At 43.2% G+C, this 24,542-nt stretch overlaps 1 protein-coding gene across 4 annotated transcripts in view; it reads left to right on the top strand.

Moving 5' to 3' along the window:
* LOC147016127 (VPS10 domain-containing receptor SorCS3-like) overlaps positions 1-24,542 on the top strand; it is a 999,683-nt gene that overhangs the window by 513,951 nt on the left and 461,190 nt on the right. For all 4 annotated transcript variants that reach the window (XR_015050022.1, XM_085848866.1, XM_085848865.1 and 1 more), the window contains exon 8: positions 23,466-23,555. Coding sequence is in view for 3 of the 4 variants with exons in the window: in XM_085848866.1 (XP_085704992.1) it covers positions 23,466-23,555 (90 nt within the window). In the remaining variant the exon portion in view is untranslated. The remainder of the gene's footprint in view (positions 1-23,465; positions 23,556-24,542) is intronic.

Below are 24,542 nucleotides of genomic sequence, written 5' to 3'. Positions count from 1 at the left end.
AGAAACAGAACAAGGCTCAGAACGCTGCCATGAGGAACTCCAGCCTGAACAGGAATCGGGTAATGAAAGAACTCCATTTCAGGCCACACATTGGCTGCGACAGGAGAGGAAGTCTGTGAGCCATGAGTGGAGAAAGCCTTGGATACCATCGCAAGAGAGTTTGGTGAGTAGGGCAGGGTGCCAGACCGTGTCAAAAGCACGTGATATGTCCAGGGATACGGCTCTGATTTCATGTCCAGCATGGTGATGACTATTGAACAGACAGAGATTTTATGGTTACCATTGGTTAAACATCAAACAGAGCCACATATCCAGATTTCAGTTTTATTTTGTCATCATCAGGATGGCATACCATATAAATATCAAACCAATGATGACCACATTCATACAACCAACAACTTCGACCACTTCTCGGAGAGGTTTATTTTTATTTCAATGTCTGCTAATTATTTTTTATACCTCTGTGTGCTTGAATATAACTGTCATTAATCAAAAAATGGTAATATCAGTTCAAAAGTAAGACATAATACCTGAAGTGGTGATGTTTATGAACGTCCCCCCCCCCCCACCCCCCTTATTTCATTAATTTGTATGATAAAATTGCTTTGATTTTCGTCATTTCGATATGCGTCATACTTTTCAGGAACGCATCCCCAATGTAAACCAGGGTCTTACAGTAAGTATATATACAGTGAACCCTGAAATATTGCGGCTTTGAATATCACGGGCTTTGACCAATCACACTATTGGTTCACGAAAAAATATTTTCATGAAAAATATAAGTGACCACTATATTCGTTATTGGTTCACGAAAAATATAATTGGTTCACGAAAAAATATTTTCACGAAAAATATACGTGACCACTATATTCGTTATTGTTGTGTATGTGTGTGTGTGTCTGTCTGTCTGTCTGTCTGTCTGTCTGTCCCGAGCATAGCTCCGTGGGTTTTGATCCGATCCTGATGAAATTTAGGTGGGAGGTTTATATCATGATGCAGTTGTGTTTTCCTGAAAATGGGCGTGGTGCACCTATTATGGGCAGAGCCACGCCCAAAAAACGTGTTTTTAGGGGGTAGCCAATTTCAATTTGCATCTTCTCCTAGGGGGTTTGTGGAATCTGGCAGGGGTTTTTGGTATTTGGTTAGCCCAATGGCACCTGCATAGCCCCACGGAGCTCAATTTTTTTCATTTTCGTCCCAAGGTCACGAACTTAGAAAATTGCGATTTTGACATAAAAAAATTTCTTCTCCGAGGGGTTTGTCGAATCTGGCAGGGGTTTCGGTATTTGGTTAGCCCAATGGCACCTGCATAGCCCCACAGAGCTCAATTTTTCATTTTCCTCCCAAGGTCAAGGCCACAAGGTCACGAACTTTGAAAATTGCGAATTGTGTTTTTAGGGGGTAGCCAATTTCAATTTGCATCTTCTCCGAGGGGGTTTGTCAAATCTGGCAGGTGTTTCGGTATTTCCTTAGCCCAATGGCACCTGCATAGCCCCACGGAGCTCGATTTTTCATTTTTGTCACAAGGTCACGAACTTAGAAAATTGCGATTTTGACATAAAAATCCATCTTCTCCAAGGGGGTTGGCGAATCTGGCAGGGGTTTCGGTATTTGGTTAGCCCAATGGCACCTGCATAGCCCCACGGAGTTCAATTTTTCATTTACGTCCCAAGGTCGAGGTCACAAGGTCATGAACTTAGAAAATTTCGTTCCCCACCTAAAGTCTTGAAACCATTTTTCTCCATCTCGAACAACTTGCCCGTAGCGCTCCCTTCAAGTTTGTTTTTACGCTGATTTCATCAAAGTATGGATAATCCGAGAAGTGCGAAATGCCATATAGCCTATGGATTTGAAGTTTTTGATATAACAATTTGTATTGTTCCTGTTATATATAACAATTTGTATTGTTCCTGGAATGTTCCAGAGGAAGTTTTGCACCAAAGGTCATAATCCTTAACCTTTGACCTTTAAAGTTCACAAAGGTCAAATTTTCAAAGTTGTGGGAATCGAACCGGGTTTTCGACCTTCTTCGACGAACTAACTCCATTAAGCTATAGCACATATCCTGTTTCCTTATTTTAATGTCCACAACATTGTTTTGGGACCTTTAAAGGTTACGCAAAGGTCAAATTTTTAAAGTTGTTGAACGAAACCGGGTTTTCGACATTTTGCAGCTCATAACCTGTCACTCGTACCACATCATGTTGATCATTTTTATAACTTGGTCAAAAAACATTATCACATTGTCTCATCCTTGACTTCTGAAACAATCTACATCGTCAAATACCGCTCGTGAACCATCGTCATCTTCAGACTTGTTGTGTTCCTATTGTGTTCTGATTTCGTGATGAAGGGACTTCATTTTGACCAATCGCATTTTTTGATCTGAGATCAGTTATTGTTTGCCTCTGCATGTACGATTATCTTGCATTACGAGCCATTTGTTGTTTCTTGTACACCGTTAATAATGGTGCCTAAACGTAAAACAATGGACAAAATTAATTGTGCCAAAGGGCAGAGAAAGGTTAAAACATTGTGCAAAAAAATTGAGTTGTTGGATAGGTTGGCTGGAAGTGAAAGTGTGGCATCTGTGGGCCACCATTATGGGATAAATGAATCGATTGTGTGGGATATATCCGTAAAAGTGTGTCAAGTATCTACATGCACCATGGCTACCCACAAGTTCCATGCCAGCAAGGGCTGGTTTGAGAACTTGAAAAGAAGATTCGGCCTCCATAATATCAAATTAATCGGGGAAGCAGCATCGGCAGATCATTATGTTGTGGAGAACTATCCACCGCAGCTCATGAAACTAATCGAGATGAAGGGATTTATGCTGGAGCAGGTCTTTAATGCTTAATGCTAACGAGACGGGATTATTCTGGAAGATCATGCTATCTCCTACCTTCCTGTCCAGGCAGAAAATATCTTCTCCGGGGTTCAAATTGGCGAAGGATTGTCTTATCCTTCTCCGATGTGGCAATGCAGCAGGGTAAGACAATCATCGTAAAGCCAATGCTGCTCTTCCGATTGCGGAAACCCCCTCCCTCCCCCCCCCCCACTACCTGCTCCCATGCCAACAGCATCATCACCATCCCGAGCTAAGTCGAGTGGTTTATATTTACGGCGGAGTACGTAATATTTTTACCCTTACACACCTCACAAGTAAAAATCACCTCGCTATTTTGAAATTCATTGAAAAGGTAAAGGTCTTGTGTTCTTGTTTATTTCAATGTTCGCATGCTTTATATATTTTTTCACGTTTATTTCAATTGTGATGTGTTTATTTTAGTTGCTGCCCACCTTCTTCAAAATTTTCTCGAAGCCCAGGAAACTAATCCCCCTTTTCTCATAGGCCCTTGGTTTAAACTATCACGGCATTTTCCTGTGATATTTAAGGTCTAGTACATATGTTGTTATGGTTTTGGAAAACTAACCCAGGGGGAGAGCATACGTGGACATGTCGGTGACACCGAGGATCAGTTATTTCATTAGTCTTTGTGTAGATGGTCCTTGGTCCCTTGTCAAAGGGCTGTTTGGGGGCCATGCATTGGCTCGGCTATATTTTTCCTGTGTAATGTCCCCCTCCCTCTCTGTTACTTTCGATCTTTCTTCCTTCATACCATCATTATGTTCAATCCCTCCATTACTTTCAGTCTTTCTTCCTCCACACCATTGTTCTATTCAATCCCTCTGTTACTTTCCATCATTCCTTCTTCACACCATCGGTCCATCCACCCCCCCCCCCGCCATTCTCGATCCACAAATAACATCTTCTTCACTAAACATCCTTCACCCTATCGGTCTTACCCCTAATTTGGCGGCCATTTGGTCATCCCTCAGTCCGGCAGAATCCCTCTCCGTTTTCCCTCCCTCCATTTGCACATTGCTTAATTGGGCATGTTGGACCCATCTGTGGTCGTTAATCCATCGGGCTGATCGGATTACCTTCATTGCATGGGACTATGCTCATTCTCACATGCATGTTCATAGCGCTTGGTGTTCATCGTAGCCTGCGAGGGACGGCGCTTCTCACAGACGTGGCACTGTGTGGAACTGTATGAGAGAATGTGTGCGAGGGAGGGGGTGGGGGCTTCTATCACGGCCTTGTGTGCATAGAGGGAGGGGTGGGGGCTGCGTTAAAAATTCCCTCAGAATGGAGTGGCATTTTCCACAAATGACGTCGTGGACCCGCCCCCATCGGCAGAGGGAGAGGGAGAGGGAGAGAGGGAGAGAGAGAGAGAGAGAGAGAGAGAGAGAGAGAGAGGGAGAGGGAGAGGGAGAGGGAGAGGGAGAGAGAGAGGGAGAGGGAGAGAGAGAGAGAGAGAGAGAGAGAGAGGGAGAGAGAGGGAGAGAGAGGGAGAGAGAGGGAGAGAGAGGGAGAGAGAGGGAGAGAGAGGGAGAGAGAGGGAGGGAGAGAGAGGGAGAGAGAGGGAGGGAGAGGGAGAGAGAGGGAGAGAGAGGGAGAGAGAGGATTGTGAGTGAAGGAGAAGGCAGAAGCACACAAGAAAAGCACGCACGAGTCAGGATGAAAATTGCTCATGAGCCGAAGACTCAAAGACAGAGAAGGCTCATGAGGGAAGGAAAAAAATGGATGAGGGTAAACAACAAATGGTTTCTCAAGCAGTTGGTGTCAAGCTTGTGTGGAACAGAACACTCCTTCCACAAGCGTCGTCCTGCCCTCTCATCCTGTCAGCCACGAAGGACAAGTAGGGTAAAAGGCGACACCTCATCGATGGGGGCCTGAGGAGGAAGAAGCTGAAACAGAGGTGGGCAAGTCGCATATCCAGCTTGCATATCTCGGATGCTGAAGATAACTCGCCTCCTGGGTCTGGGAACTTCAGAGATGCGGCTGCAGGTTCCATCATGTCACACCGCCACAGCCCATCTTCCCCATACATTTTCCTCTGCATTCTCTTGTATATATGTGTGAAGCGAGGGAGAAAGAAAAGGCTGCTTTTCTTTTCTCCATATTTTACTTTTATTTCATTTTCAAGTTCTTCTTGATTTATTCTTCCCCCCTGAGTGAATGATGGCCAAGTCTTTTGTGTAAGTAAGATTGAAGAAGAATACATGTTATGGTTAAATCTTCTCTTATGTGCCTTTTTGCTTTCTTGCTTTTAAATACTTGTTGTTAAATGATCGCTTGCTTGTGTGTTTGTAATAAATAATTATTTGTTGTGATTTATACTCTGTCTCCATTGTTTTTTCCTTTACTGGACCGACACAGTGCACAGGTCTAGTTCGATGGAAAGTCCTACCCCAATAATTTGCTTTGTTAGCCAGCGCACACTCACTGTAACGCTCGGCAGTAATCCGAGTGTGCACTGAGGGCACGCATGTGACCCTAATTGACTGGCCGTCCACAGGTAAGGTATCATGCAAAGTCGTGCAACCCTGCCCAGATTGGCCGCAACAATCAGCGTTCAGGCTTGCCCAGAAATCTGCCGGCACGTCAAGTTATCTGTGCCTGGCGACCTCAGGACCAGGTGTTCGGGAGGGACCCGAGTGCTTCGCCTTGTGGTTAGCCTTGAACCCCGGATCCCTGACTATATATGTATATATGTATATATGTATATATATACATATATATATGTATATATGTATATATGTATATATATATACATATATATATATATACATATATATATACATATATATATATATATATATACATATATATATATATATATATATATATATATATATATATATATGTCAGGGCTCCATATTAACTTTTTTTAAGGTGCCTTACAGAGCAATCACTTTTTGTAATTTTAAGATTCTTTTTTTTTTTCTTGGGGGTGCCCGAAAAAAATAAAATGTAAAACTTCTTTTCTATGATATTCAAGTTTGAAACAATTGGATATTTATGCATACACTGATCATTGATAAGTTCAAAACAACTTATATCGATTGAAATTCATCAGCACCATGTTAGAAATCCATAGCCCTGACACTGATATGGAATTAATATAATCCTTGTATTCTTGGGATAGAGTCTCATCATAATCGTTACTGCCGTGGCGTCACTGGCAGAGGCACAGCTGAGCTCGCTGATGTGCCGGCTGAACATGAGGGCACACTCTCCTCTCAATCCCTCTTATCTTGTCCTCCTGGTGCATCAGGAACACTCTCCTCTACACTTTCTGCCCCACTCTCCACATTTTTTTCCACGGGTGTGAAGCCGAATTGAGAGTATTTTCTGATTCATTCCTCGATGAATCAATTTATCTCAATCGATCTAGCCTGGCCTGAGTTGGGGGCACTTTACTCTTACGGGGGTGTCATGTGATATAATTATATTTTTCATATCTCCCTGTTAAGTTGGCTTTCAGAGAAGTTTAATTCCACTGTTGTTATCATTAAATTAAGTTTAATAATTTGCCACGGATCAATGGCTCACAAAATTTTTGCAGGTGTCTGCCTTCTGCTTGTATGCTTAAATTTTCACCCCTGTTGTGCATGGAATACCCCCAAAAGCTCATTTGCATATTTTGAATAAATAAACTGGACCAGGAAACTGTGCAAGACCAAAATGAGAGAACTATGTGAGCCCGTGATTGTGTTTGCATAACTCAACATAGCTCGGAGACTAGACTGATCCATTCACAGAACATGTTATATGACTCATTCTCCAGTCGAGTCTGCTTGGGCATTATTATAACTGACTTATGTACGTCTTCTCGTGCACCACACTGGCGATAAAATATTTTCAATCCAACGCCACCAAGATTTGTCGTTAGGAGTGTACGTTCTTTTGGATAGAGCTCAGTGGTCATCATCAAATTGTGAATCGTAAATCAACAAATCGTTTTCACATGTTGGTTCATGTATTTGAGATTGCTGCATCATCCCGCAGACCACATGCGAGTGCAGTGCATTTGAGAATTATTAATGGAATTATTAATAATATTAATTTGGCGATATTCCATCCTTTTGCGTGGATTTCAAAAACCTCGTCGCTCCGATCATAGCGATTGTAAAGTTGAGGTCGAAATTGATGTTCATTTTGCGATTTTGATGGCACCCGACGCTAAAATTAGGAACTCCAGGGGCCCGGTTATGTGGAACCCTGTATATATTTAATTATATTCTGTTATCGCAGGGGTACCCAGCTTTGCCCAGTTCTGTTCTAATCGTGATGACATTTTGAAGAAATTTTTTTTTCTAATTTTTTTGTGGGGGGCCTGAAACATTTCCCTACACCCATTAATAAATGGGGTCAGAGATAATTTAATGTTACCTTTCACATAGCTACAAAGGCTTAGGCATTGTAGAGCGATTTTTAAAATGATCCCCCAAAATCTTACGTTAAAAAAAATAACAATAATTTGGTTTTCCAAAAGCACTGATGATCCTCAGAAACTTTGACGAAGATCCGTTTAGCCATATCTGAGAACAATGGTCACACACACACACACACACACACACACACACACACACACACACACACACACACACACACACACACACACACACACACACACACACACACACACACCGACAAACATCTCTCTTAAAGTGTATCGATTGGGAAAAGTACCCATCCCCCATTGACCGGAAAAACAAGGAAGGGTATTTATACCCCAATGACAGGAAAATTTAAGTTAATCTCTGAATTTCAATTATTTCATGAACTTAAAAAAATGTTAATTGTGTTTCACTCAAAAATCTGGCGTTTTCAATTTGAGACCAAATGGTCATGCTGTTTGCCAAAAATTGCTATATTGGTCACTTTGGCCTCAATTTGTGGGTTCAAAACAGCTTCTGAGGCCAGGGCCATGTAGCCCATGTTACTTCCCACACGAAATTGTATCTACCCGAGTATGGAGTTTCTAGTTTTAAAGATGTGGCCGTGTGTGTGTGTGTGTGTGTGTGTGTGTGTGTGTGTGTGTGTGTGTGTGTGTGTGTGTGTGTGTGTGTGTGTGTGTGTGTGTGTGTGTGTGTGTGTGTGTGTGTGTGTGTGTGTGTGTGTGTGTGTGTGTGTGTGTTCGGAAATGTCTCTCAGCCAGTCACGCAATATCCACATGACGTACACAGATTAATTATTATCCATACCTCAGTATAAAGGTCTCAGATAGGGAAATTATTTGCATATTTGTTGAGGTTTTAAATTTCACGAGTTTCAGCATGCGCAATAATACTACTCCAAATCAAATGTACAGCAGAGTTGAAGTAAATTCTTGAGCTGCAGTGAAGTCTTGGCAATATAATTAGCTACTGCATCCCATAGCATAACAGCACTGCATGTTTGAAGTCACAAAGAAGCACAAAAAAAGACATAAAGAATTTTGATTCTGGTAAATAACTTGGAGATGAAGAGTGAGATCGAAATCGGTTATGATCAAGATGCTATTTCAAACTACAGCACAGTGATGCAGTATGCCATTGGCATAGGAAATGTATCGGGATTTCCTAGTGTTAATCCCATAGTACTCTGTAGAGCATGACCAATCGCATGTGTCATTGCATTAATCCCAAAATGTGGCATGGAGCTTAGCCATGTGCATGGCAATCATGTCAGGAGACCCAAGCATTTGTTCCAACATGGCATGTCCACAATTATATTTCCCAACACAGCACAAACACAATTTAAAAACAAGAAAGAGCAATCAGAGATTGCAGACCCTCGCCAGGACTTGTTTGTTTTATTTGGTGTATTTTGTGTGGCAAATAAAGGGAAAGATGTACTTAATCATCATCACACCATTTGAAAGCCTTTATCCCTGAGCAGGTGTCAGCTTTTTGTGGGCTCCAATCATGGTACCCTTTCTTGTGGAAATGTTTTTTACGGCCGGATGCCCTTCCTGACGCCAACCCTTTAGTCGCCTTCGACCCTACAGGGATAATTACCAGTATACTGGTGCTCATTTCACCGACCTTTGGAAGGATGACAGGCTGAGTCAACCCCCCCTGATGCTAACTCAGTGACCAGCAGGGCTCGAACTCAGGACCCCGAGGATCCCAAGCCACCGCCTTAACCACTAAAGCCACACCAGGCTCATAAATATGTAATAAATGAAAGGTCTAAATGGTCTCGTAAATGCGTAAAGGTCAAAGGTCTGTAAAGTTGTAAAGGTCAAATGGTCTGAAGGTCTAATGGTCTGTAAAGGTATAAATGGGACTGAAGTGTCAAAAGGGTCTTAAGAGGTCAAAGGGATCTAGAGGGTGTAAAATTTAAGGTTTAAAGAGTCAGAATTGTCCGATCAGGTCGAAAAGTTCTTAAAACATATAAAAGGGGTCTAAAGGTCAAAGGGGTTTGCAGGGTATGAAAAAGGTCTGAAAGGTCTAAAGGGTAGAAAAGAGTAGAAGGGTCTCCAGGGTGCAAAAGGGTCGAAGAGGATCTCAAGGCTCTTGGAGGTCTAATGGTTTTATAGGGTGTAATGGGGTCTTCAGAGTCTAAGTGGTCTACAGGGTCTTAGGATTATAAATGGTCTGAGGGATCTATGGGGTCTTAAAGGTCTTTGGGGTCTTAAAAATATTTTAGGGGTCTTAAAGGATATTAGGGGTCTTAAGAGTTTTAGGGGTCTTCGTGGTCTTAATGGGTCTTAGGGTTGAACAATGGTGAAGAATCACTTTAAAAAATTTTAGTATCCGGATCCGGATTCGGATATTCACCAAAATTATGTTGCTGTCCTTGGCCAGTCACCTACAGTAGATGCACCTACAGTCGTATCGGTTGTACCTTCGCCCCGTAACCATTTGGTCATCCCTCGGTCCGGCGGCATCCCTCTCCGTTCTCTCTCCATTTGCGCATTGTCTGGTTGGGTCATTAATCCTTGGGGCCGATCGGATTACCTTCACCGCATGGAACTGTGTCCATTCTCACATGTTCGTGGCACGAAGTGCGGCGCTTTTCCTATGCATGGTGGGGTATGGTACAGTGAGGACTGTACAATGAACGCTTACGTGCGGGGGAGGGAACGGGGCTTTCGTCACAGCCTTGGATGCGTGAAGAGAGGAGCGGGGACTGCATTGAAAGTTCCCTCAGAATGATGCGGAATTTTCTATATGCTGCATTGTGGACCCGCCCCCATCGGGATGCGCATCAATGAGGAGGAGGCTTTCACGAGTCGAGATGGAGAAAAAGCTCAGAGTAAGAGGATAGTGAGGAAGAGGGCAGATGAGCCGAGTGAGAGGAGAAAGAAGAGGACAAGAGTGCCAAGTACAAGACAGAGAAAGCTCAGGAGAGGAAGAGAAAGAGGACTGAAGCATATGAGAAAAGACGGAAAAAGGTGAGATCTTGTGCGGAGGAAGGTACCATGAGCTGGTCGTCGTCCTGGGGTGGGAGGAGGGAGAGAGACAGAGACAGAGGCAGAGACAGAGACACGCGAGAGAAACGCACACGCACAGAGGGAGAGACAGAGAGACAGAGAGAACGGGAGAAGAGAGAGAGGGAGAGGGAGAGAGAGAGAGAGAGAGAGAGAGAGACAGAGACAGAGACAGAGACAGAGACCAAAAGCCCATAGTGTGGAGAAGGGCAGTGTGGAAAGCCCAGAATGCAGTTTGCTTAGTGGGGAGCTGCTGGACATGGGGGCTCAGCAGAAACGGAGCCTCCAGTTCGGTTGCAGAAAGTATCGTGGAAACATCGAAGCATAACCTTGCAAGGCCGGTACTCTAAGTCAAGCGGCTCTGGCTGTGTAAGAACTACAGCCTGTTGGACCACAAAGTTATCTGTGGTCAGCGGCCTCAGGACCGGGTGTTTGGGAGAACCTCGAGTGCTTCCCCTCGGAGCGCGCTGCGAACTCAGGGCTGTTACAATATATACTATAAGAGAGCTGTTTGTCTGTGTCACCATTTCCCTCAGAGATAGCTGAACAGATCTTCGTCAAACTTTCAGAGGTTCGTGTTTGAGCTCCGACGAGTATTTTAAGCAAAGAAAAACAAACAAATCATTTTGAAAATTTGGAGAAAAAAAAAGTTCATTATTATTTTTATGTTTTTTAAATCGCTCTATGACCACTCCCAACAGAGACTCTAGATACAACATTGGAGGTCCCTGATGAAACCGGGTCGGAAGGATAAAGCATCGAGGTCCTCTGCCTGGTATGACCATTAACAGGCATTTTTGGGGGTGGCATTATCCCCAGCAGATGCTCATCAATATAAGTGAGTTATACTAAGATTTTCTCGAGATCAGACTTTTGGAAAATGACCAGTCAGTTAAGTTAAAAGGAGCGTTTTCCTGAGTCCGATCTTCTGTGCATACTTTTTAACGTTTTTCTTTCCATTCTCTCTAAAACAGAGTCATGTCTGTGAACAAATTACATTTTCACATTGAAAGGTGCAGCAGCACTTACATTCACCTGTATTTTGCCCTCATTGCCTTTAATGTACCAGATGGTCAACTCATTAACAACATAAAGCTTTCATACTGACACAGCACTTGCACCAATTCTGTTTCTCTAAAACTATCTTTTCCGTTAATGACATCATTTTGCACCTTTTGCTTTCGATTTCTTCATTACCATTTGAAGCGTTTTGGTGCAATAGTGGTCCGGACTATCAGCTGCTGATCAGCTCACAGGATTCCTCTTGCGTGAATGGAAGTAGAATCACTCTGGCATGATTATTGGCCAGAAAACACTTGTTTTCTCCCATGGGGACCATTACTTCCAATTCACTTATGACTCGAGGACGAATGCATGGTGTCCGAACTATCAGAAAATCTCTAAGGCGAAGATGAGGAAGCTGACACTGATTGCTAAATATACAGCAACAATGGCCGGGAATATTTTGGTGAGCGCTTTGGACACGGACATACCCATCATCATGTTGGGTATGCTCGGCAGAATCCACAAAGGGGGAGCGTGCGGGTCGAAAAATAATCATGGACTGCAGAACCGGAAACAATCACCACTACATTGCCATTTCTGGCTTAGTCAGTGTTTTGGAGAACAAGCAACCTGGAGTGACAGCAGCACTGCCAGGTCTGCATGCCTTCACCTGTTGAGATTTTACTGCAGCATTCTACAAAAAAGGGAAAGTATGGCAATATGTAATCTTGGAACAAGATGGTGCAGGAAAGTATGTCGAAACGTTCTTGAAATCTCGCGACCAAGGACTATCCAAATGTTGAGACATTGTTCTCTTACGTACATGCACCATGTAAGGTCAGAAGCACGTGGTAAATGCAATGAAGCCCGGCATGCCATTTTCCAGTGCGTGAGTGGACTAGTACACCTGGTGAATGTGAAGCAAATTGATTGTGCACTCCTCCCCCATGTGCCAAGACTCTTCAGATGAAGATTCAGCACGCTCACTTTGTGAGCATCCTGTGGGAATTGGTTACCTGGGTGAAGCCAACTGTGGGTTTGTACACCTACTCCATGACTTTCCATGACTACATATGACTTTTCCACTCGTGTGTATACTCAAATTCTGATCGTACATACTTTATAGACGTACTCAAATTCTAATTTTCAGATTTTATGGACATACTCACATTATCATTGTACATACTTTATGGACATACTCACATTCTAATTGTACATACTTTATGGACATACTCACATTCTCATTGTACATACTACTTTATGGACGTACTCACATTCTAATTGTACATACTCTTCTTCCATGCTTCGATGCACCCCCAAAAGGGTTCTTCTGGAATCCTCCGGAGCTCCGTCATCACGGCCCTTTTGATGGCCTCCACATCAGGAAATCGGGTCCCCTTGATCACCCCCTTGAGCTTGGAGAACAGGAAAAAATCACAAGGGGCCAAGTCTGGTGAATACGGGGGTTGCTCCAGAGTTGGCACGTTCCTCTCTGCCAGAAACTGTCAGATGCTCAAGGCACTGCGAGCAGGGGTGTGTCATGGTGGAGCACCCAGGCATTGTTCTCCCACAGATCCCTCATCTTGTCCCGGACTGATCTCATGAGGCGCCGGAGGATCTCCTTGTACATGTATTGATTCAATGTTTGACCCTGTGGTAGAAACTCAAAGTGGACACTGCCCTTGATGTCACAAAACGCGATGAGCATCACCTTGCCCTTCGACTTCGACATCCTTCCTTTCTTTGGTCTTGGTGATGCCGGACCTTTCCACTAACAACTCTACCGTTTGGTCTCGGGATCGTATTCGAATATGCACGATTCATTGCCAGTAACGACTTTCCCGAGCAGGTCTGGATCGTCCTCGAGGCGCTCGATAATGTCTTGACAGATAGTGACTATTTTCTGTTTCTGTCCTCGGACAACATCTTGGAAACCATCTTTGCGCACACCTTGCACATTTCGAGATTTTCAGTGATGATGCTCCAGACAGTGTCCTTGTTGATGGAAAGTTCCTCAGTAATCATCCGCACCGTGAGTCGACGATCTGCGCGCACCATCTGCTTCACAAGCTCGATGTTGTCCGCCGTTCTGCTCGTTGAAGGTCTTCCAGGCCGTGGATCGTCCTCAACCTGCTCCCGTCCCTCTTTGAACCTCTTGTTCCATTCAAATGCATGTGTACGTGACATCGTTTCTTCCCCGTAGACTTGCTGCAGCATTGCGAAGGAGTCGCAAGGTGTTTTGCCAAGCTTGGCAAGAAAGTTCAGATTGGCTCTCTGCTCACGACTCATAGCACGACGACTCAGACTAGACAATGTGTAAAGCACGACCTGTAATAAATCACACAATGAGCGCAGTCAACCATCACCAATCGTATATATATATATATATATATTGCTAGAATGTTGCGAAAGACTGTGATACAACCCGTTCATTTAAGTTGTGTAAGTGGAGCACACAGCAGGCTCAGTTACTTTTTAAACGGACCTCGTACTTTACAGATGTACTCACATTCTAATTTTACGTACTTTGTCGATGTACTCACATTCTAATAGTACATCCATCTAATATGTAAAGCTCATTCTAACCACTCACTGATTGAGCGATTCACTCTTCTCTGTTCTTCCGTATGGCAGTTTTGGCTGCAGGCAGCTACCTTTTCTTGGAGCATGGCTATGCCGCTGATGCTCTGCCCCTGTACCAGTACTCTGGTACTCATTTCACCACCTCGGAAGGAAGTGACTCACTGACTGACTGATATTAATGTTTGGTACCTTCTGTGTGACGTAGAAAGCTGAAATGTCACGTACCGCCGAACATTGATGCCAATATACCGGGAAAAATTCACAAAACCATCGGAAAGCGTCCATAAACAAAAATATCCAAAAATAAGTGCAGCTTTGTTGTGCTCACTGCAGGTGAGCAACCCAAGACAATGAGGAAGCACGCTTCATTATTGCTTACAATGTGTAAGCATACCCCGTGAGTATATGTGTATTCACTTCGATGTTCACACAATACCTTTACATTGGCACGGCAACCTTACTGGAAGCCACACTCTCAGTGCCACACCTGGTGAAATTCTGCCAAGCAGAACAGATAGGTGCAGTGCAAGCTAACATTGCAAATCAGGTGGGATACAACTTCCCATCTAACTATACTTGTACACTGTGTTGGACCATTGAAGGAAAGGACAACTGAGACAGTTTGGAAATAGCAACAAACAATTATTTATATCACACACAAGCAATAATTTAAAAGCAAGTATTTACATGTAAGAAAGCAAAATAAACATAGGAGCAGCTGTCCCAAACGGTGTGGTGTTCTGTTCTTACATCTGTGGGTTCCATTCTAACCAAACAGATATCTCACTCTCTCAATCAGTACACTCATCACCACAAACATGCTCCTTCCTTCCTCTCACACCTCCCCCTCTTCCCAACCACTCAAATCTTGTACCTTCCCCTGCCCGTTCCCTTATTCACCATTCCACCACCATGTGTCATCCCTCTTCTCTTCCAACCTCTGCCCCTCGGCCGTGCCTGCTCTCATCGTCTCCTCTCCCTCTCACCCCTTTCTCTCAAAGCAACCTTCCACTCTTCCCCCTCCAAGCTTCCCTCTCACCTTTCTCAAAAATTCACCCTTCACCCTTCTCTCTCAACTCTCCACTCACTTTTCTCCCTGCAATCTCCCCCTCACTCCCCCTTCTCAATGTTACCCCCCTCACAAAGCTGCCTCCTTCCTCTGCTAGTGTAGTAGATAGTAGAAAAATCGTGCAAATTATGATACAAGCATCAAATTTGGCAGATTTGTTCTCCATGGGATTCTAATCAAATCTGCCCGATTGGCCATTTGAAAATCCAAATTTTGAAAAATTTGAAAAAAAAAATTTGAAGTCACAGCTGGCTGAAATTCTTGAAGCACAAGTGAACATCCCAGACAGAGAACCAAGGGGAGATGCAGTCATCATTGATGGCTCAGCACTTATCAATGCCCTACCTCCACGCACTTCAAAGATATTTGATGACTATGCTAAAGAAGACATCATCCCAAAGGTGGAATCCTATGGTGCCAGGTACGAGAGGGTGGACGTAGTGATTGATGTGTACAAGAAGTCAAGTCTGAAGTCCGAGGCAAGGTCAAAAAGGGGGCAAGGAATCAGAAGAAGAGTGACAGGAACCAGTAAGACCCCAAGTAACTGGAGAAGCTTTCTTCGAGATGACAGCAACAAGACTGAGCTGTTTCACTTCCTTGCGGAAAAGATGTATAAAGCACAGACGACAAGCACAGTCATTGTCACAAAAGGAGAAGATGCCATTAGCAACACAAGGAAGTCACTGGATGCTGTGTCTCCATGTTGTCATGAAGAAGCTGACACTCCAATATTTGTACACGCCAGGGATACAATGACGGATGGTAGCAAGTCCATTATCAATAAGGCTAATGACATGGACGTACTGTATAGCAATATCTGTACTGCCATCCTTACAGGAACTAGGTCTTGAGAACATGTGGATTGCCTTTGGCCAAGGAGCCAAGGCACGATGGATTCCAGTCCATGAGCAAGTTTCTGCAATATGACCTGAGAAAGCTGGAGGGATCCCATACTTCCATGCGTTCACTGGATGTGACGTCGTGTCTGCCTTCCACGGTAAAGGGAAGAAAACTGCATGGCAGACTTGGAACGTCGTTGATGATGTTTCTGAAACATTCAACAATGTCAGCCAGCATCCAACATTGATTCGTGATCTTGACTTTTTTGAAGTTTTTTTTCTTCAAATTTTTCAAAATTTGGACTTTCAAATGGCCAATCAGGCAGATTTGATTAGAATCCCCTGGAGAACAAATGTGCTAAATTTGATGCTTGTATCATCATTTGCACGATTCCTCTCAAAAATTGCTGTTATCTGCCCCACAACACCATCTCTCTTCCATCTCATCCCTCCACCTCCTCCAATCTTCAACTTCCCTCTGCCCCCTCTCTTATTACTCCCCACTGTGCCTCATCCCATCACCAACGAGCCTTTTCTCCTTCTCATCCCATTCTCTCCTAGCTCTTCTGCAATCCCCCACACTCTTTCAACAACTCTCCTTACCCCCCCCTCCACCCCTGTCCTATCCTCCCCCTCCCCTCCACTGCACCCAAAGCCTCCTCCACTCCCTCTTCCTTAATTGTGTGGACCTCAAATATCCGGGGCCTTTGCTCAAACCTAACAGATCTTTCCATACAGGTTGCCACTGACAAACAAGACATAATCTGCCAAACAGAAACTTTCCTCATTCAAGACGTCTCTGACTCTCTAGTATCTCTCGCTGGTTACTCCGTCCTCCGGCACGAAAGGCTTGAGCCTCGTCCTGGCGGTGGATTTACTCTCTTCATCAAAGACTCCATTCCTTACTCCCCCACACCCCAGGAATACCTATGGCTATGGCTTCCCCTCCACTCCCACCTCATGTTAATATGTGTGTTGTTCCGTCCACCAAACAGTGATGACTCCATCTGCATCTCTCTCAGACAACATGGACCAACTTTTAACCACTCATCCCAACTCTCTCTTCCTCATATGTGGCAACTTCAGTTGTCACCACGCAATTTGGCTGGGTGTTGGTCCCTCTCTCTCCCGAGCCATGACAGTTCAGCAAACGGCTTCTGGACCCCAAGGGATTGAATCAATCTGTGAATTTTGTGACGTGAATTTCTCCACATGGCTAATTCTCCTTTCTTGACTTGGTTATGACGAACTTTGCCCGCAAATGTCTCCTGCTCTTCCTCTGCTCAAATTGGTTCATCTGATAACATGCTTGTGAGAGTCAACACTTCTTGATTTTCTCAGAGAGATGCCTCAATGCCTGCGAGTCAGGCAGTTCACTCAGGCAGATTATTGGAGACCTTACGCAGCCATCTCACTTCAGCACTGGTCTCCTCCATCTCCTGCCCCTTATATCAACTCAGCCTGGGAATTTTTCCACAGCCACTTGCTCTCTCTTCTGCACATATTCATACCATCTCGTCTGCGTTTATCCCGACTTCTTCCCGCTCATGGTACACTGAATACTGTGGTGAGGCACTTTGAAACAACTTGTCTTCTCTTCCTGGAAAGCAAAAAACGCAACCGAAGGAAATCTTTGATCACATCAACTCTCGACTGTGATTCTGCAACTGGATCATCAACATCAACTCTCGACTGTGATTCTGCAACTGGATCATCAACATCAACTCTCGACTGTGATTCTGCAACCGGATCATCAACATCAACTCTCGACTGCGATTCTGCAACTGGGATCATCATCATGAACTCTCCACTGTGATTCTGCAACTGGATCATCAACATCGACCCTCGACTGAGATTCTGCAACTGGATCATCAACATTAACCCTCGACTGTGATTCTGCAACTGGATCATCAACATTAACCCTCGACTGTGATTCTGCAACTGGATCATCAACATCAACTCTCGACTGTGATTCTGCAACTGGATCATCAACATTAACCCTCGACTGTGATTCTGCAACTGGATCATCAACATCAACTCTCGACTGTGATTCTGCAACTGGATCATCAACATCGACCCTCGACTGTGATTCTGCAACTGGATCATCAACATTAACCCTCGACTGTGATTCTGCAACTGGATCATCAACATCAACCCTTGACTGTGATTCTGCAACTGGATCATCAACATTAACCCTCGACTGTGATTCTGCAACTGGATCATCAACATCAACTCTCGACTGTGATTCTGCAACTGGATCATCAACATCAACTCTCGACTGTGATTCTGCAACGGGATCATCAACATCAACCCTCGACTGAGATTCTGCAACTGGATCGTCAACATTAACCCTTGACTGTGATTCTGCAACTGGATCATCAACATTAACCCTCGACTGTGATTCTGCAACTGGATCATCAACATCAACTCTCGACTGTGATTCTGCAACTGGATCATCAACATTAACCCTTGACTGTGATTCTGCAACTGGATCATCAACATTAACCCTCGACTGTGATTCTGCAACTGGATCATCAACATTAACCCTCGACTGTGATTCTGCAACTGGATCATCAACATCAACTCTCGACTGTGATTCTGCAACTGGATCATCAACATCAACTCTCGACTGTGATTCTGCAACGGGATCATCAACATCAACTCTCGACTGTGATTCTGCAACCGGATCATCAACATCAACTCTCGACTGTGATTCTGCAACTGGGATCATCATCATGAACTCTCCACTGTGATTCTGCAACTGGATCATCAACATCAACTCTCGACTGTGATTCTGCAACTGGATCATCAACATCAACTCTCGACTGTGATTCTGCAACGGGATCATCAACATTAACCCTTTACTATGATTCTGCAACTGGATTCTACAAGGGAGGGCGGGGGGGGAGGGGGGGAAGAGTGTGGTGCTAACAAACACACATACACAGCAGCTATTTTATTTGTATACTTGCAAATGCCACTGGTCAATTTGCTAATGGGAATACGAAGAGAGGGGGAGAGGGATTGAAAGGTGGGTGGGAGAGAGAGAAGGGGGGAGGGAAAAAGAGAGCGGAAGGAGAAAGAGGAGGGGGAGGGGAGATTGAGGAGAGGTAGGGGAGGGGGAAACAAGGAGAAAAGGGGAATGTGGAATGGTGGGGGAGCAATGGGACGAGCAAGTGGGGGGGATTAAGGGGTGGAGAATGAGGAAGGGGGTGGGAAGTGCGAGCCTCAGCACACATTGCTATATTCTCTGGGAGGGAGGGGGAGGTTGTGTGAGGAGGGGAATGGGAGCAAGATAAATAGAGAAAGGAGGGAAACGAGGAAGGGAGGGTGGTGGGGAGCGAGGAGAGGGGGGGGGGAGCGACGCCTCAAAAATTGAGTGGAATTTTTTCAGAGTGAATTAATTATAATTTATTGCAATATTTTCCAATTCTCTCTTGAACTCGTCGTTCACTTGTTGCTTTGCATTACTGAATATAATCCTCCCGTAATGTTCATCATTCCTTTAATTCCATATTTAGTTTATGTAATTATGCCTTCCTAACTCCGGATGATTTCCCCACTGAGAATCCAGCCGCGGCTGTTGGAGACTTCGCGGCGATCCCACCGGTTAAGTCCGTTTCATTGCACTCAATGAAGTTACTTGCACTCCAGACTTCACATTGCACTCACTCAGTTCAACTTACACTTTTGGAACATTCCTTAATCTTTTCTTCACTTTAATATAATTGCCCAAACAGCAGAAAAAGTTAAGTTTAATTATTTGGCAATTTCACATTCTCTTGTATAAATATTGAGAAGGAGGGATCACAGCCTTTCTTGCTGACCGTAAATGTGTGCATACGCTTTGCTATAAGAATCGTTAATTTCTTAAAATTTTCAGATTTCAACACTTAGTCTACATGCTCCAATCCTCAAATCCGAAGACATTTTGATTATATACTTTAATTAGTCCGTGAGAGTACATGGTGGTTCCAAGACAAGGTATTTTTGAGCAGGCCAAAACAAATGGTGGCTTAAGACCCCTCCTTGGGGAAAGCGGGCTGACCAAGGATAAGCCTGTTTTTGTTTTTTTCATGATCACTCCCTTAATTATCTTCAAAAAAATGGGTGTTTAATTTTACCTCAACACCCAATTGTCACTCATGCACTTCCTTGGAGTTCCCTTCGTATGCATGCAAAGTTCCATGCTGCTGGGTTTCATGGTTTTGATGTTGTGAAGGAGACAAACGCGCGCGCGCACACACACACACACACACACACACACACACACACACACACACACACACACACACACACACACACACACACACACACACACACACACACACACACACACACACACACACACACACACACATTGACTGACTGCTCCGACACACAGTGACATTTACTATTGTCGATAGTTACATATTATATATCCCAAAACCTTAACCTCTAATATTGTATTTCCATTTGAGATTTTAAAAAAACAACATATTTGTATTTCTTCTCTGGATATATTAATATAGTCCTTGAAGCCAAATGTGTGTTGTGTTCCTTTTTAATATGGAATAGGCAAAGCCAAGAAGCGAATGTAGAATTCTTCTTACATTCGATGCTGCAATTTCCGGTTACTTCGGCCTGGATTCGGGATCAGCGATCAAATAATGTAAATCACAATTTAACATTATTTTTTGATGATGCGGGAGATATCTTTATTAAAATCAGTGGAGGAAATATACACCATGTCTGATATTTGGGTCTTTCATGTCTCCGACGATGCCTTTATCTCCCAGCATGCATCATTCCCCATGACAAAAACTGGAAGCAAAAAAAAAAAACGGAAGCAAAATGGTCATAGCCAACGACACGGATTCCAAATTGCCAGGGTATTGTGTTGTTGTTGTTGTTGTTGTTGTTTCCTATTCTCTCATGTGCATGCGTTGAGTATGAAGCTCACTACGTTTGCTCTTATAATTGTATTCGTTGATGTTTAAAATGTAATAAAATACTGGTTATAATGTTTGTGAAAACTTTGACTTGTTTTGAAAGATATTCTTGAGTTGTGCTTCATCAAAAACTTTCTCTTTGGTCGATCACATTCGTGCAGTGGTTTTCTGAATATTTAAATAATCTGACTCCCTCTTGATATGGCATTGCCTCAGGCATTGTGAAGTCATCACTTTCCATGTTGCCTGGAGAGCTTTTGGGCTGGGAATAGAAGATTGGCTCTTTATATTGGAAAGACAAAGGTTCCGACGAGGAAGAAGCATGAGGGATTCACAACCACTTGGAGTGAATAATATTGAAAAATTAGTTTAATTTTTGAAAGGCTTTGATTTTGTAAAAACTCTTCCATCATTTGAAGAATTTCTATAACCCTATTCTTTTCCAATCAAGACATTATTCTGCACTGCAGAACAAACTTTTAGCTGCATTCCATTGACAAATATCTTTTTGCATGAATAAATAAGTCTTAGCTTATGACAAAGTATTTGTGAAGTGCTTACAGTTATGTTGACCATCCATGTTCAACATGACCATCAGGCATGTTCACTACTCGCTTGCAGTGATTTTGTTTAGTGCACGTAGAGAGGCATTAAGTTATGCTCCGGACACGCAAATTTATAGCCCACAGGGATTTACAAAAGCCATTGATTGTGCAGGTAGTTCGCGCACGAATGAATCCATGATGGGGCCCTGATTGATTTCTTGCCTGTGTCCCTGAAGTCCCTCTTTTTGTTGCTGTTTTTGTTGTTCAATGTAATGCATTCATTTTATTTCTGGTGAAATTTGCATCAGCCAACTGCTTTGGTGGAATGTTCAACAATATTTGTAAAAATGAGTTTGTATTACTCCAGTGAATCGAGATACATCGTGTATGTCTGCCATGCTGACAACATCTACAGCCATTATAGGCTCTTCCAGTGAGCTGAGTATGCTGTGTTAACCTTTGTGGCTGGTTGTGCAGAAATATTAAGACTCAGGGATGTTCAACAAGACTAATAATGTTGTTTGTTTGTAATGGTCCCTGAGTTTGTGTCGTACTTGATGAGGATTAACATAATTGCCATACAGGTATCAGCACTTTCTAATGGTTAATATGGGACTTTTGAAATGACGTAGGAATGCTAAGCAAGGCCTTTCGTGTGTGCGCTGTGTGTGCGTTTTCAATGAATTGCTTCTGCCAGCATCGGCACTTTTAACCTGCCCCATCACGAGCGTGAAATCTGAAATTCAAATCGTCTTTTCAACATAATTTTCAGCATTTGTAGAAAAGAGTGGCAATTTCAAAATGGTTAACCATAATTGTTGTGTTCCTGGATGTAAATCGGACTCACTGGAATATATAGAAATACGAGAAATATTCTTGAGGGTATACAAGCGAGTGGTGACACACACATGCACGCACACGCACGCACACACACACACACACACACACACACACACACACACACACGAACATTTCTCCTTTTAGCAAGAGACGCAAACATCGAATATAATTTCTCATGTGGCACCACTTGATCAAACGATACATTTATTACAGCACTCACAGCTCTCCCCCCACCCCACCCCTAACATGATGAATAGTATGACTAGAATGGCACTCAGTGGAGCACATACCTCCGACAGGATGACAGGATGACAGGATGACCAGGTTACGTTTTGTATCCCACTGAGAGATCTGCATCTGGTTACGCCGGATCTGCATCCGCACCTGAACCAAAATCGAATCGGTTTGTTCTTATCAGCTACCCAACTCATCCACCAAGTTTCACCAAGTTTCACCATAACTCGTCCATACCTTTTTGAAATATCATGATGTATGTCGTTTTTGGCCCGATCACTCAATGGTGAAGGATCACTTAGAAATGAAAAAAACTCTCGGATAGGGATCCCGACCCAGCTATTCACAAAATATTGAATCAATTTGTCCTTGGCACACACTCAACCAGTCCACCAAGTTTCATTCATAACGGTCCACAACTTTTTGAGATGTAGTGCTATTTATCATTTTTGGTCCGACCTCTCAATGGTGAAGAATCACTTTAAAAATTCTGGTATCTGGATCTGGATCTTCACCAAAATCTAATCAGTTCGTCCTTGGCACAAAAAGAGTCTGTCCTCCAAGTATCGTCCGAATCCGTCCATGACTTTTTGAGATATCCTGCTCACAGATACACAAACAGGCAGACAGGGATGAAAACATAACTTCCATCTATCTTTGGTGGTAGAGGTAATAATAATTTTAAATGTTGGTTTTAAGCTTACGCTATGCATTAACTAGCCCTATATGTGACCTGCCCATCAGTATTCAAAAGCACCCACACCACATAAGGTGTTTCCCTCCAACTCTTTCGTTGTGCAGACGCACACCCCAGCTTTCTTTCAGGTAATATTTCAAGTGTTTTCAGCTTCTTTTTGAAGCTTTCTCAACCATCTTAGATAACAATCCTTACCGCACAAACGATAGCAGTTCACATGCCCCAGATATCGCTATGTCAAGGGGTTTCTGTGCTTGCAAGCCGAGTATTCTCGGCTGGATTAAGTCATTTCGAAAGTCCCGTATTGTCCAATAGCGAACTGAGACAGTTCAACTGATGTTTAATTGTCTAGCAATGAATAACACTGAACTTGTGCAGTCCTTGACGACAGTGAATTTTCCAAACTCATCCTTAAATTGTTGATGTCTTCATGTGTCATCCATTGTAGGTGAGCAAGGACAACATGGAACAATATCATGTATCCTTCAAGCATGGACCTTTCAGAAAAATGCTTTTTCCAAAATATTCGCTGCCCAAGGTAGGCCTTTTAAACTGCTCACCTGTATACTAATGCCTACCCGGTTTGAGAATTGATGTTCTGTGTCACGTTAGATTCCAGTTAATGAATTTATTATTTTTATGGTAGGAAAAGGTAGAAAAAAGTAGAAAAAGATGAGGCCTGAAAATAATGTGAGATAAAAACACCTTTTGTTGAAAGCATCCCCATTGTTGATTTCCACATTTCTTCTAGCTTTTGAAAGTATTTATTCTAAGAATTTATCAACGCTTCCTTTTCTGCTTCTTACTTATCAGAAATCTTGAAATTCAGAGATGTATTACCTCTACCATTGCATGAAGCCTGGTGTTGGCTTAGCGCAGGGGTCTCCAACCTGCGGCCCGCGGGCCACATGCGGCCCCTTAGATGTATTTATGCGGCCCGCGGTGCCATATTAAGTTTACATTACAATGCGGCCCGCGATACTGCCAATTTGTCAGGGTCAATGATCAAAGCGTTCTGTAATTTTTATTATGATTTTGATTCATATTAGACACGTGTTTTTAACACGATTATTCATTTATCATATTCATTGGCAAGAAAAATATATTCAGCAATCATTTTTGTTTAAATTTCCGTATATATATATATATATATATATATATATATATATATATATATATATATATATATATATATATATATATATATATATTTTTTTTTCGGAATTTAGCATCCTTTTTTTGGGTGCAGCCCTCCGCCCCTCACCACTTTGGTTTTGTGGCCCTCCGCCCAAAAAGGTTGGAGAGCCCTGGCTTAGCGGTTAGGGTGGAGCACTTGGGGTCTTAAGTTCTTGAGTTTGAGCCTCGTTTCTCAGTTGAATTAACACCAGGTGGGGTTGACTCAGCCTGTCATCCTTCTGAGGTCGGCGAAATAAGTACCAGTGTACTGGTAATAGTGGTATTGCATCAGTGGTACCCCCATGCCCGGTAACAGTGGCGATGCACCATTGTTCATAGCCAGTTGAAA

This window comes from Eptatretus burgeri, chromosome 12 (genome assembly GCF_056783735.1).
Source record: "Eptatretus burgeri isolate ZD-2024b chromosome 12, Ebu_testis_v1, whole genome shotgun sequence".
Lineage (NCBI taxonomy): Eukaryota > Metazoa > Chordata > Myxini > Myxiniformes > Myxinidae > Eptatretus > Eptatretus burgeri.
This window is presented reverse-complemented; position numbering and strand designations above follow the sequence as displayed.